At 36.7% G+C, this 15,604-nt stretch overlaps 1 protein-coding gene across 5 annotated transcripts in view; it reads left to right on the plus strand.

The window, feature by feature from the left end:
• FUT8 (fucosyltransferase 8 (alpha (1,6) fucosyltransferase)) overlaps positions 1 to 13,594 on the plus strand; it is a 337,429-nt gene extending 323,835 nt beyond the window's left edge. For 4 of the 5 annotated variants that reach the window (XM_011994214.1, XM_011994219.1, XM_011994216.1 and 1 more), the window contains 2 exons: positions 4,013 to 4,163; positions 11,586 to 13,594. In XM_011994214.1, the coding sequence (XP_011849604.1) occupies positions 4,013 to 4,163; positions 11,586 to 11,903 (469 nt within the window). In that variant the 3' untranslated portion in view covers positions 11,904 to 13,594. The remainder of the gene's footprint in view (positions 1 to 4,012; positions 4,164 to 11,585) is intronic. The other variant, XM_011994217.1, reaches the window with a different exon arrangement.
• Positions 13,595 to 15,604: the final 2,010 nt, after the last annotated feature.

Genomic DNA, 15,604 nt, shown 5'->3' on the forward strand with positions numbered 1-15,604 from the left:
GCTAATTTTGTATTTTTAGTAGAGACGGGGTTTCTCCATGTTGGTCAGGCTGGTCTCGAACTCCCGACCTCAGGTGATCCGCCCACCTCGGCCTCCCAAAATGCTGGGATTATAGGCATGAGCCACTGCGCCCAGCCACATCTTTTTTAATGACTACATACATATACATTGTACGGATATGTCATTGCTTTTTGACCAACCATTCTCTGAATATTCGGCAGTCAGGTTATTTCCAATGTTTCATTCTTACAAGTAATGCTATGACATATGCCTAAAATTATCCACATTATTTCCTTAGATTTCTGGACTTGGAAGTATTTAGATGCAAGGGTATAAACATTTTTTTTTTTTTTTTTTAATACAGGGTCCAGGTTGAAGTGCAGTAGCGCAATCTCAGCTCACTGCAGCCTTGACCTCCTGGGCTCAATGATCCTCCCACCTCAGCCACCTAAGTAGCTGGGACTACAGGCACATGCCACCACACTCGACTAGATATAAACATTTTACAGCTTTGATCCATAGCACAGCATGACAGTTTTATACCAAACAACCCTTATAGTACAGTTGGCAGTATCTACTTGAACTGCACGAGTAGTAAAACCAGAATTTCCTCCTTGTAGCCAACAGCTGTAACTCCCCTCCCAGTGGTGGTCCAGGCAGCAATTTTCTCCATATTCTGTTATAAATATAGTAGTAGCCTTTTATGCATAATTTTTTTCTCTTTGTAAATCCTTTTATTTTTATTTTCGACTTGAGTCATTTCTTGGGGATTTAAATGATGGGGTTTTTTTATTTACTCTTTTACTTAAATGTTTTTCTACTCTGATTTAATTCTACTTTAAACCACTCAGGATTGGTTTTGATACCTAAGCAAATCATAAAACTTCTGCCATTGTTTTAGGAGACCAAAAGCATGAATTAATCTATTAACAAAGTATATAGTGTGCAAGGTAATCATTGTAAGACTTTTCTGCTTTAAGAGGGTGAAGAGATGAAAAATTAAACTTAAATGATGTATAGTGTTCACACAGTCAGAGGAGAATCCATTTTCTGTGTTGCTTATTCTTTGAAAAGGGGTTAAAATTAGCTTTATGCATATAGCTTCTGTGTAAAGATGCTTAGTTAATGCTTTGTGGCTTGGTATTACACTTCAGATTTCTCCATGTTAAGATTGAGTTTGGCCGGGCGCAGTGGCTCATGCCTGTAATCCCAGCACTTTGGGAGGCTGAGGTGGGCGGATCACTAGGTCAGGAGGTCGAGACCATCCTGGCTAACAGGGTAAAACCCCAACTCTACTAAAAATACAAAAAATTAGCCAGGCATGGTGGTGGGCGCCTGTGGTCCCAGCTACTCAGGAGGCTGAGGCAGGAGAATGGTGTGAACCCGGGAGGCAGAGGTTGCAGTGAGCCAAGATGGTGCCACTGTACTCCAGTCTGGGCAACAGAGTGAGACTCCATCTCAAAAAAAAAAATTGAGTTCATCCACAAGATTTTACCACCAGCATCCCAGTGACTGTGGCAGCCATTGCTATTGTGGCAGTCTCTTAAGTAGTTCAGTATTACAGTGTTTGAATCACAGAATCATTGACAGTCAGAGAAATAAGAACTATTAAAGTTGGCTACCCAATATTGCATTCTAAGGATTGTGGAGATTAGGGATGGGATTAAACCAGGAAGAGAAAGAAGCCTTTAAAAGTCTCCCAGGTAAAATATTTACAAATTGAGTTTATTCTTTATTTTTAAAATGCTGGATGAGTTCTTTCTAAAAGTAGATACATTGAAATGTTCTTGTCATTTGTTAAAAGTTTTTTGTAAAGTATTTGGTTGCCCTGTGAAATGAAGAATCAGCAATGAGTGATATATTTGTTCACTATTTTGTTGAACTCCTATAATATGCTGGACACAGCACAGAGCACTAGGAATACAAAGTCAAAATATAATGTGTGGCTCCTTATCTCAGGGAGTAACCAACAGGTAGACAATATACATGTAACACATAATTACAGTATAGTTAGATAAGTCTCCTGAAGGAGTTTACGTACCAGGTACGGTGAAGTCACAAAGAGAAGTATCTTCCTCAGTCAAGGGAAGGACTTCAGAAAACAACACCAGATATTAGTTTATAACTGGAAGCTAGTCCTTCGTGGATGATATAAAAATAAATTTTTATACAGTAGAAAAAGAAAAAAAAAATTCCTAGAATCTGAAACCTCAGGGTAGAAGAATTCCTCCACTGACATACTTGAGGGCAAAAGATAAGAAGCATGTTTGTGCAAAAAGTTTCATGCTCATTATGAAAGGTGTAAAGTTTCCTTCTTGCATTATTTACTGTTTTGTTTGTGTGTTTTTTGTTTTGTTTTACACTTAGGTATCATTTATGAAGCCATAGCGATAGGCCTGAGAATTCTTTTGCATGTAGAGATGGGCCTGAGGAGCTTAGGTACCTTTTTTTTTTTTTTTTAATTTTTTTATTTTAATAGTGATGGGGTTTCACAGTGTTGCCCAGGCTGGTCTCAAACTCCTAAGCTCAAGCAGTCTGCCTGCCTCAGCCTCCCAAAGTTCTGGGATGAGCCACCACACCCAGCCGTAGGTACCCTTTTGATTTGGTTCCAGAGAGGGCTCTTTTAGTTAGGAAGGCCATTAATGTTAGTGTTACTTCTTGGTAAATTGATCACTCCTTTGTTTCACTGAATATCCAAACCATGCTGACAAAGTTAGTCTTTATTCAAGGATAAAACCTGTACTGGTTTTATCAGTTCCCCCCTTTCTTTCTTCCTCTAGCATTTCATGTTTCTTTGTTGTTGTTTCTGCTCCATGCGTGGGTATGCAGCTTCACAAGAATCACATTAAAACTATTTCTGGTTGTTTTCTTTTCAGAACAAATGTGACATTTTCTTCATCTCCTTGATTTTGAGCTGAAGAGGGCAAACTGTCAAAAATAATGAGGCCAAATGGATTTGAACACTGAATAGCAGTCTGAAACAGTGCTCAGAGACTTTGCCTTTACAATCATTATTACAGAGGCAATGAGGGAAAGCTCCTTGGTGGCCATGAAATGAAGAGAAACTGAAACAGCTCTTAGGGGATTAGGGAAAGTCCCAGGCATAGGTAGCACTCACTTGTTCATGTATTTATTCACACAGCATTGTGTGGAGTGCTAGATGCTGTGATGCAGAGAAAAAAAAACTCATGGTCCTAACCTTTTTTGGAATACTATTTGAAAGACAAACATGTAAACTGTCTCCTGATGCTTCAGGGTTTCTATATAGGAACTATTATTCCTCCAGAAAATATTTATTCCTCCTCTATTATATTGCAGATTCTCTTCAAAAGACATCCTGTATGAATACTTTTAAACACACACTCTATCTCTAGCAAGACTACCAAAATATGACTTGGTGGGCATCTATGGAATTTGCTTCCATAAATATTAGAATGGGCTATTACTGTCATTAGGTAAGAGTAGATGATTCTTCAAGAAGGATGCAGGTTAAGGAAGACCATTAGTTCTCACAAATTTTTAAAATATTCGTCTCTTCTTTTTATTATTAGCTTGTAATGTCAATGAAGAAGACATTTACAAAGTCTAATCCAAATCTGAATGATCAAAAATTCTAAATTAAAAATTTTAATGGGGTTTTATCACAACATTTATATTCTAAAGGAAAAGCCCAGTGACCAAATATGAAAGAAGTTTGAATAAACTCTTAAGTCACTCATTACAGAAAGAAAAAGGAGATTTCAATTTTCGACTGTTTCATGAGTTGATAAAGGACATTTTGATGTGTGTATGTGTTTTATATGCTATGCCAATAAAGTTTAATATACAGGGCATTCCAGAATGGTTTCTGCCCCACTGATGGACTTCAAAGATGTCTCATCAACTATACTGTTAAATGCCATAATTAAAGGTCTCCTTTCTGTTAGAAAGCTCTTAGTCCAAGCAGCAAGTCTACCTTCTGATGGGATACTGTGGTATCTATGACCATCTATAAATTAATTTATTTTTTCAGGTACCCCAATTATGAATTTATTAGTGATAACTCTATTTCCTGGTCAGCTGGACTGCACAACCGATACACAGAAAATTCACTTCGTGGAGTAATCCTGGATATACATTTTCTCTCTCAGGCAGACTTCCTAGTGTGTACTTTTTCATCCCAGGTAAGTGTCAGTAGGGCATTTTAAAATAACCAATACTTTTTGGTTGTATAGGAGTTAGAAAAATTATTTGTGTGTCTGTGTATTGTTAATGTTCATTATTGTGACTCAGGTGCAATTTTTCTGATACTCGGTAATGATCCCTTTTGTGGAAGAATGAAAAGATCCCAAAAAATACCCATTCACGTGCACTGAATATTTAGTTGTTTGCAAGTAATGGCTGACTACATCTCCACTGAAGCCAGTTACTGGAGTTGTTTAAAGTACTTGGCTTGTTCACAGCATTTAACAGAAACAACAAGTAATTAAGCTTACTTAATACTTTCTAATTTTGCATATAGTCAATATGTAACCAGAATCCATCCCTTTCTACACATTAGTGCACTGATACTGACAGGCTTAAATGTCCTAAATTTTGCCTCAGTTGATTGCTTTATAGAAAAGAGAGTAAATGTAATTCCCTTTCAAGTTCTACTACATTTCTACCAAGTGAGAAACTGTATGTTAAATTTAAGAAACACAATATCACATTGTTTGAATTTAATTGTTGCAGATGATAATATTTTATGGGTGTGGTGTATGTGTTTTTATGAGGGTCCAACCAGCTTTATATGCCCTGTGGAATATCAGAATAACAATATTTATAGTGGATTTTATTCTGTTCTCTCATTTATGCACATATTATTGGTTAGTTCATTCAACCAGCTGTTAAATACACTCAAAATTATACTAGGTGCAGAGGAGATTTCAAAGGAGATTGAAGATACAGTTCTTGCCCTGGTCCAGAATCTAATAAGCAAAATACACACATGAAATAACTAGAGAATAATTAACAACATACAAATTGGTATAAGATAAGTGTATGCTTAAATGTCGAGAAGAGGCAGAGAAAAGAAAATGTGAAAAAAGGAAAGCCACATCATTTTTACGAGAGTATACTTCGGAGAGTAAAAGGAAATGGATACTTTCTTATTACATGACAATATACATTGTCATGGGATGGCGATACGATTTTTGGAAAGATACCTAGCCAGGCAAAGGTTACAGATTCCTTTAATATGGAATAAGAACACAACTTACTACCCAAAGATAGCTGCACAGAACACACAGCAGCAATCTTAATCAGAAGGGAAAATGTCTTCAAGTTCCCATGAAGGCATCCACTATTGATGTTTCTCCCTAATTGGGGTGCGGATCCTATCTTTTAAGAAACTCTCATTTCCATTCTTATTGCAAGAAAGGTGCAAGGTTTATAACTTCTTGATTCCTTCCAACTGTTTTTGAGAGTCTTGACTATGCATCTGCCTGATCAACAGGTACATGTAACTGGTAACAACCTCCAAACATTCTTGATGCTTATTGTTAGAATGAGTGAATCAAGAGTCACTTCCCCAGGTATGCCACCTTCTCTGTAGGCCTGGATTTTAGGCCTGCCTGAAGTCAACTCCTCTAGTCCAGGTTTCTCAACCAAGGCACTATTTTAGACCCGATAATTCTTTGTTGTGAGGAGCCATATTGTGCATTGTAGGAGATTTAGCAGCCTCCCTGGCCAGTAAGACCCTCACTTCAAATTATGACAACCAAAAATGTCTCCAGACATTGCCAGATGTCCCCTGTGGAGCAAAACTGCCCTGGTTGAGAGTCACTGTTCTAGTCACAAGATTCTAAAATTAAATAAATTTACACATGTCTAAATGTTTACCAATCTCACATGTAGGCAGGCACTGAGACTTACAGGGTTGTACTCATGTTTTGCTTTTCTTCTTCCAACCCTCCTTAGTAATACCATTAGGCTTATTCTGGAATAGAATTTTTTTCTTTACTCTTTTTTTTCCTTTTTGAAGTTGTACTTTAGAATTTGGGATCCTCATAACTCCAATTTTGACCTAGAAATCAGGATCTCTGTCACTTCATGATGGTAGAATTCTGTCTAGGCTTGAGGAGAATATTGTTCTATTACTTTGTTTGGTTTTATGCATAATGTCGACCTCAGTGTATTCAGACCTTGGGCCCAGAGAAGCAATTCATATGAAGTAGGAGTGGTGCTGAGAAGACTTTCTGTATCCAAAGGAATAAGGCTCATACTTATATATCATGTTGTTCCTAAAAACTCTTGGCAGTCAAAGTTTGCCCAAAATAATTTCACTCATTTGAACCTAAGCAAAATTAAAATAATATTTCATAACCCAAAATAGACTTGAATAACTCAAAATATTTTATGTTAGGGTTCACAATAAAAGTTTAACAGTAAAAATACCTTCCATTTTTATAGTGAGTAGCAGTTTGCCTAATGTGATTACCTCCTTATCATGTACCTTATTTGATGACTAACCACTGTAGCATTTGAAATTGTAGAATAATTCCATATTCAGTGATAAATCTTTGGGCTTACCTCAGGATTTTTTTCAGATATTTTTAGTAAAGAAGTATTTAGTAAAGTTTAATGTTTTTGTAGTGTGAATGAAATTGTTTGCAGGATTATTATATAGATTCCCTTACCAAAACTAAAATTGGAATTGTTTGAAAATGCTCTAGAAATATCTTGTCGTCATTGCCAATAGAGGGTGAGAAGAAGTCACTGATGGGATAAAATGCCAAACCATTGACCACTGATCACAGATCAAGAAAGAGACAACCTGTGGTATAGAGTCGGGATATCTGTATTTGAGTCCAACTTTGACCAATTAGTGGCTGTGTGTCCTTGAACAAATTACTTAGCCTATCTCTTAACTGGTTTATTTTTCTACATGTGAAAAAATAATAGTACCTATAGTATAGAGTTTTTGTGAGGATTAAGGAGTTATAAAAAGTTATAAAAAGTAAAGCACTGTGAATAGTACCTAGCAATACAGTATTAAACACATTAGCTGCTATTATTATATATATGAATACTTATAGGAATATCTCTGCCTGTTAGACTCTATAGTATTTATTTTGCAGCTCTTTTTCACATGGCTTCATTTCAGACATGGCTTTCTTCATTTCACATGGCTTTCATTTCAAATGCTCTCACATTTTAGAAGGAGCATGAAACGAGCTCTTCAAGGACTCCAGTAGCTCTACTTGTGGTCATGGGCAATGCTTAGGGTCCGTAAAGAAGAGGAACTGTTAACATTCAGCATGTACATTTCTCTGGGCCAGTGTACCACCTCAACTTCATTTTGTTTAGCTTATTGAAAGAGAATATTGCCATATGATGTGATTTTTCAGAAACAAAAGTTCTTCATTCCCAAAAGGTGAATGAAGACCTAGTATTTCAAGTAAAGGTGTGTGTGTTGACCTTAGTGAAATTAATTTTTAGACTTTCCTATATATGTCATAAGCATTCTGGAAAATGGAGGAAGACTAAAGCCATACATCCAGAAGAGTGACAAAAGATAAACATTGAGAATATGTTCAGCCCAGAATAAAAACATGGATAACCAACTCTCAACTTTCTTCGATGATTATTTCATGTGCCAAGAGATGTTAGGAAGTGATACAAGTTTAATATCTCCTTCATAATTCTTTGACAGTCTTTAAGTTTTACTCATGTAAACTTTCTGTCTCCTATACACTATCCTTTGAGGAATACCGTATAACAGTAGTGGGAAGGAGTTGACCTGTTGACCATGAGCTATTGTAGACAATACCGCAGGAATGAAATGCCATACTAGAAGGAAAAATGCAAGGCTACGTGTTTGGAAAACTGCAGGCAAAACTGTCATGGCACCTTAATTGAGATTTCTCAGAAGTTTTTATACCCATCTCCCTCAGTCTCAGGCTTCTAATCTTTCTTTTATGTCCTTAAGTGAGGTAGGGGAATTCTCTCTTCTTCAATGAAAAGTTTTTAAAAGCCAACACTGTGGCTCTGCTCTCTAATTTTGTTACGATTATTGCTCTTAGCTTTCTGAATTCCTTCATCAGATCTGTTTCTCAAAGCCAAGTTTGTCCTAAAAGCCTCATAAATTGAATAGCACAGTCCTCAGGATTTAATATGAAAATTGGAGGCAATATTAGCATTTTTTCAAGTGCATCAAGTGAATTTTGAAGCTATGCAACCATATTCTAAAACATTCTACCAAATACATTAATCCTATTCTGTGTTACTGGAAATCGCCTATGTGCAAAGCATGTCATTTGTCACTTATTTTCTTCTTTGAATCTTAAATCTGAAGCAAAGAATTTATAGTTCGAGAATAACAGCAGTTGACAGCCCAGCTGTAGATAGGCACAGTATCAGAAAGGTTTTCTGAAAATATTGCTTATCAGGTTCTGGGATCAATTTTTATTCTGAAATCTGACTTACAAAAATGGTTGCAGGTGCTCACTTTAAAGACTAACATTGTTAAAGACATTGTTTAAAGAGCAGTGAACATTACTCAGTAGTTTCAGCCATTGAAAGTCATCATAATACAAAATCACTTTTTTCCCCCATGACACCTCCCTTTATGGTAATTATTACAGTACTCTTATGAGCCTCTCTGTGGTCTCATTCCAAGTCCGCATGCAACTCTACTCCCCTTGTTACACTTTGAATCAGGTTTTGGAAGCCCAGAGGGCAAAACCGAAAACTACGTTAACTATTCCAGACAGAAGGCTCGGGATTGGAATTTCCATTGAGATGTGGCTCATGAAACAACAGTGGATACCTGTTGAGAGTACCATGGAGGAAAGCACAGGGTGAAATCCCAAGGTGTGAACTCTGTGACTACTTCCTAGAGCAGAAGACAAGAAAAGTATTTGCATCCACAGGGGCTCTATCTAGCTTACAATGCTGAGTGCTGTACAGTGCAGCTGTTACTGCATTAATCCTTCTGGCATTTCTCACAACAAAGAAAAGACCTGGTTCTTATTCTCTTATTCTGTAGTAAAACAAAGTGGTTTACAGGAAAAGTGCACAGATCTCTCAGCCACTTCCAACTTCTCACACTAGGAGATCCTCCTGCCCTTATCTGTTTTGACAAAAATAAGATCGCATCTACTCTGAGAAAGCTTTGGAGGCTTATGTAAACTCAGGCTCCTTCTAAGGGATGAAATTCAGACTAATGGATTCCTCCCTCTTTTTAAATTTTTTTTTAATACAGTCATATCTGTTTTATCCTTTGGCAGGATTTTTGCTGTTACCCATTACTCTGTGCTTTACGATGTACTAAAAATGATGCAGTGCCATGTCAACACAGAATAAAGTTAAACATACTACTTGTAGCCAGCCTCTGCTTTGCAAACCATAGGCTGCTGTCAGTCATGCCATCTGTCAAGCATCAAACCTGAGTATGGACATCAGCTACAAGCCTTCATTTACCTACCATGTGATTTGAACTTGTAAACCACATGGTAGGTAAGGAAAGAAGAGAAGAAGCATAGAATGACTAAATGCAAGCATTAACACTATAGTAATCTTTTTAGCCTTTTGCAGTAAATTGCCCTATGGTTGATATAGACAGTTTTAAAATTACTTCCTCTTAATGTTATATATGGATCTTAAGGGTTAAATATCACCCATGGACTTACGTCTCCATTACTGGGCTGGTATTATGCCTGGAGCAATATTCATTCAACAGATACTCATTGAGCACCTACTATGTGGCAGGCATTGTTCTAGGTGTTTATCCTAAGGGAATATATACTCAAGAGCCTGAAAGAGTTCTAATTGCGGCTCTGCCATTAACTAGTTCCTTTTGGATTTTTATTTTTATTTTTTGAAATTTAATCTTTCTGTGGCTTAGCTTTTTCATCTGTAAAATATGAATAATAATAGTACTTCACAGGTTTGTCATAATAGTTAAATGAGTTGAGACAAGGTGAGGGAAGAGCACACTATTTTAACACTGCCTGGGACATAATTAGTGCTCATTAAGCTCAGCTGCTATCCTTAGCAGTCATTCTTATGAGAAAAATAAAGGGCCACACCTGTGTGGCACTGGTATGCTTGCAGAGGCCTACAGTCACATTTGTCATTTTTATAATGGGCCACCTCAGTGTCTGAAATCTCTGCTATTATTATAATAGTTATTTCTTTGTTTTAATAAAACAGTTGCATTATCCATCAAGGTTAACACATGAGCACCTCTTGATAGCAAAACATACACTAATTATTAGGATTATCCCCAGAAGAAACAGGTCTCTAAGGGTGTGGGACGGGTTGCGATTCTGTTTTTATGAGAGTAAGACATTTAAGAGTGGAGAGGAGGAAACACATCACGGCTCATTGTCACAGTAGAGATTGTGGTCATCCTAAGAGTAACACAAGGTCCTGCATTCCTGGCTAGAGATGACTGAAGAGTGGGTGAAGACACCCTGAAAAGACTGTCAGGTTTACCCAAGGCTGTCTTTGGTCTTATGCTATATCTTTCTGCTGTTACAATATGAACGTGGAGAATAAGATTTACAAGAGAAAATATATATAGCGGTTACAGGCATATGCAGACTGCCTGAATCTACCACTTATCAGTATAACCTTAAGCAATGCCTTAACTTCGCTTTGACATCTGTAAAGTGAACATAATGATAGAATTTTATGGGGATGCCGAAAGGAATCTAATTACATTAGCTAATATCTAAAAACAATGTCTGACAGTTAGCAAAATCTCAGTAAATATTAGCGTCTATCATTGTTATTGTAGTTTGCTATTATTGGAGCTGCTTTAATTATTTAGTTTCTTCTTTTCCTGAGTCCCTCTTAATTTTGCTTGCCTTCTATGAGCCTTTGGCTGAATTTGAAGTTCAAAAGTTCCAAATCTTTTTGATCCCTATTTTATTATAGTCTCAGTATTCTACCAATAATCTCAATTGTAAAATGACATTGCCAGTATAACCTTTGTTGAAGTACTAAATCTGAAAGCAAAATTTTTATTATTTTGGTTCTATATCTAGTTGAAATTCTGTCACTGAAGTTTGCACAAATCACTTAATCTCCTTGTGTTTTAGTTGCCTATCTGCAAAATTAAAAATACTGTCTAATTATCAGATGAGAATGTGTGATTGATTAACAGTGTATGAAGGAAAGGGACCATCAGCATTTGTGTTAAGTTTTTTTTTATCCTAATCCTAAACTTCAAATTCTTTAAGGGCACAAACTATGTCTTACTCATTTTGGTATCATGAGTGCCTAGCTTGGACCACGTTTGTGTAGCTCTTAATAAATGTTTGATAAAATTAACTAATTCATATTCTTAAATTATTTTGTACTATAGAGAGAGAGATTTTAATTGTAATAATCTTTCGTGGGTTGTTTTTTTTTTTAATTTGAAAAAGGATCCAGACACAGAGATGAAGAATGACTTGTACCATCTTCTGAGAGCAAATGAACTGAAAACTTGTGGCTAGAATCCACCTACTTTTCAACTTCTTACTCCCCATCCTTTTGGCCAAGGGCTTTTAGATTGCTGTGAAGGAAAGGAGAACGTTTATATACTAACAATTTTTTTTTAATTCTTTCCAAAGGTCTGTCGAGTTGCTTATGAAATTATGCAAACACTACATCCTGATGCCTCTGCAAACTTCCATTCTTTAGATGACATCTACTATTTTGGGGGCCAGAATGCCCACAACCAAATTGCCATTTATGCTCACCAACCTCGAACTGCAGATGAAATTCCCATGGAACCTGGTGATATCATTGGTGTGGCTGGAAATCACTGGGATGGCTATTCTAAAGGTGTCAACAGAAAACTGGGAAGGACGGGCCTATATCCCTCCTACAAAGTTCGAGAGAAGATAGAAACGGTCAAGTACCCCACATATCCTGAGGCTGAGAAATAAAGCTCAGATGGAAGAGATAAACAACCAAACTCAGTTCAAACCATTTGAGCCAAACTGTAGATGAAGAGGGCTCTGATCTAACAAAATAAGGTTATATGAGTAGATACCCTCAGCACCAAGAGCAGCTGGGAACTGACAGAGGCTTCAATTGGTGGAATTCCTCTTTAACAAGGGCTGCAATGCCCTCAAACCCATGCACAGTACAATAATGTACTCACATATAACATGCAAACAGGTTGTTTTCTACTTTGTCCCTTTCTTTCAATGTGTCCCCATAAGACAAACACTGCCATATTGTGTAATTTAAGTGACACAGACATTTTGTGTGAGACTTAAAACATGGTGCCTATATCTGAGAGACCTATGTGAACTATTGAGAAGACCTGAACAGCTCCTTACTCTGACGAAGTTGATTCTTATTTGGTGGTGGTATTGTGACCACTGCATTCACTCCGGTCAACAGATTCAGAATGAGAATGGACGTTTGGTTTTTGTTTTTGTTTTTGTTTTTTTCCTTTATAAGGTTATCTGGGTTTTTTTTTTTTAATAATTGCATCAGTTCATTGACCTCATCATTAATAAGTGAAGAATACATCGGAAAATAAAATATTCACTCTCCATTAGAAAATTTTGTAAAACAATGCCATGAACAAATTCTTTAGTACTCAATGTTTCTGGACATTCTCTTTGATAACAAAAAATAAATTTTAAAAAGGAATTTTGTAAAGTTTCTAGAATTTTGTATCATTGGATGTTATGATGATCAGCCTTATGTGGAAGAACTGTGATAAAAAGAGGAGCTTTTTAGTTTTTCAGCTTATTTACTTTGTTTTTTTCCTGTTTCTGATATAGTAACTAATTCTTAACTCAGAGACATTGGTCGATTTTAATACTGAAAACCAGTTTTCATTGGTACTCATTACAAAATTGCTAAGAACACTCTTTGGGAGCTTTCATTCTCTTATTTTGGACATTGTTTTAATTGAGTGAAATAATCATAACTCCTTGCTCCCAGAGAAGCTATCACCTCCATTTCTAAAACGATTACAGGTTTGTTTGATAGTCTTTCTTAATGTATTTATTATCGCTTTTTGTGAGTAGGGTCCTGTTTTATCCAGGAACCAATTTCTGCCCTGGCCTATCATGCCCTGCTTTTGAGAGTACCAGGTGTCTTAGGCACTGGGAAACTGGCTGTTTCTGAAGTATATGTCTCATAGTATGTAGAACCTGGTGACCAAGGGAGAAGAGGGACCAGTGGGAGACCCACAATGGATTGAGTCTTGGGATTATCTCTTCCAAATACTTCCATGTTAGAATCACTTCAGAAAATAAGACTTTGATGTTTTGTCTCTGAACATCACTTTTGTCCTCATAAAAACACTTCCTTATTGTATGTAGCCTGCCTCCTACAGAGGCCTGGCAGGAGTTACTACATTCTAAAAGAAAAATATCTTTGTAGGAACGACTTTCAGGCTTGATGTTAAATATCAGGGATCCTAGGCAGAAACTGTTAGTCCTGGCCTTCATATCTTCACCAAATGAAAATACTGTATATAAAATCTCACCACCAAATTTACCTAAATTCTTTTTCTCAAGTCAAGCCTCCCAAAGAAAAAAGAAATTAACTTCCTACAGTGTCAGCAAGCAATTTTCCATTTAGTTTTGGTACAAATAAAAGTCATTTGAAACAATCTCCAACCGAGTGGAGGTAATTCGGATTATGAGTTTTTTTGCAACTCGCATGTCACATGTCATCGGAACATCAGCAACTGTGGATCTGATTTGTGCCCTTATAGAAGATCCAAAGGTAAATTAAGTTAGTCTCTTTTCCTTCTAAATTGACCCAGTTCCAGGGGTGAAAGGACCAAAGAACAGAGATATGAAGGAAATAAATTAAGGAATATTTCCCAAAGGGAGTTGAAGACTTAATTTTTGACATTTTATCATTTAGTTCTAGAATTTCTACTTAATTATTTGTATTTCTCTACTGAGTTTTTTTTATTCACTACAACCGTGTTTAAATTACGCTTTAAAATTATTTTCTGGTAAATTTGACATCTGGATAATTTTAGAATTGGTCTCCATTGTTTATCTTTACAGAATGGTCAGATTTTGGGGGGAGGTCCCTCATATATTGAGTGATTTACATTGTGTCCTGAACATTGTAAATGTTTATGTTGTAGATTCTATTATATTACTCTGAAAAGTGATGTGATATATCTATATACATACATATGTGTGTGTGTATATATTTTTCTTTTGCTTGTGTTAGCAGGCATTTAACTTTATTGGACTCAAATTGTAAACTGTCTTGGGCAGCAGCTGAAAATCTCAATTCATTTAGCTGGAGTCTATGCCATGTGTAGTTCAGGGCTCAGCCAGAGAGATGGATAGAATTTATGCACAGAATTTGTGGTGCTTTTTCTTTGGCTCCATTTCTTCTGAGATTTCTCCCCTCACTTTCCAGCAGCTGTGGTTGCTCTGATTCTTAGACCAGAAAGACTGCAGGTTTCTTTCAGCCCAAAAGCTATACAATGTGAAACTCACTTTGTGCCATTCCCTTCTTTAAAATTTAACCTCTTTTCAGAACTTGCCTCTGTTTGTATTCAGTCTCCTACCCTCATGGTATTTTTTGTGTTTTATTGAGTTTATAGTTGTTATTCGTTGGAATATTGGTTCAGGGGGTGCTTACTCCACCATTAACTTAAAATGAAAAAACAGCAAGGGAGAGGAAAGGTCTAGTCTTGTGAAACCCCTGTCGAGACTCTGGCCTCAATAGCCAAGTAGCCAGTAGCCTTATGTAAGAAGATGAAGTAACCAAACTGTTAAACCTGCATTTGTGAAGGGCTGATGAATACTGTTGACCACATCTTTCTGAATAGCCTTTCAGAACCACTTTTTTTTTTTTGTAAATAATCATGTACCTGATGGTGATTCATTCTATACAAGTTGCCATGTTGAGAAGGCTGACATTTTTCTTACCACTATTGTAATTTCTCCATAAAGCCCTGGTACTTAAAAAATCCTGCATGATTTTGAATTGAGTGGCCAGTGCGAGGTTAGGATTTGGGTCTTTTCCTTGTTGAAAGACCTATTTCTGAGAGACTTGCCTGGAATTAAATTATTAGCATGGGCTCATTGAATGTGGGTAACAGAATCCTGCTTATTAATGACAAAGCAATTACGAAAGATCTCACCAAGGCTTTCCTAGTTCTTCCACTCAAGTCTGATTTAGTGCTTAGCTGGGCACTTAAACGAATTCATGCCTGTTGTGAAAGCCCTAATCCAGGGTTTCACTGTACCTAAATGAATAAGAGACTAGTTCCTTTTCTGTCCAAGCTTTAGGTTGTTGTTATTGTTGCTATATAGAGCCAATCCTGCTTACTAGGTTCCCTCTTCATAAAGTTGAGAAGATGAACAGCCCCAACTTCTAAGGGAGTTGAGAGTTAAAAGAGAAAGCACATTTTAAAAGCCACTTCATACAATGATTATTGTCTTTATTATTCAGTTCTGAAAGAATACAGTCACTATACATTCAGTGAGCAGGAAAAGTGTTGGGGTCTAAATGGTGCATCTAGAAGTATCTCTTCTGCCTCAGTGAGAGCAAATCTCTCAGGGGAAAAACACAAGTCCCCTTTGGCCATAGCCAATTGCCCAATACTTCATTTATGCTCTCAGGAGACTGTGAAGTAGGTTCCATA

The sequence above is a fragment of the Mandrillus leucophaeus genome, unplaced genomic scaffold (assembly GCF_000951045.1).
Source record: "Mandrillus leucophaeus isolate KB7577 unplaced genomic scaffold, Mleu.le_1.0 Scaffold448, whole genome shotgun sequence".
Classification (NCBI taxonomy): Eukaryota; Metazoa; Chordata; class Mammalia; order Primates; family Cercopithecidae; genus Mandrillus; species Mandrillus leucophaeus.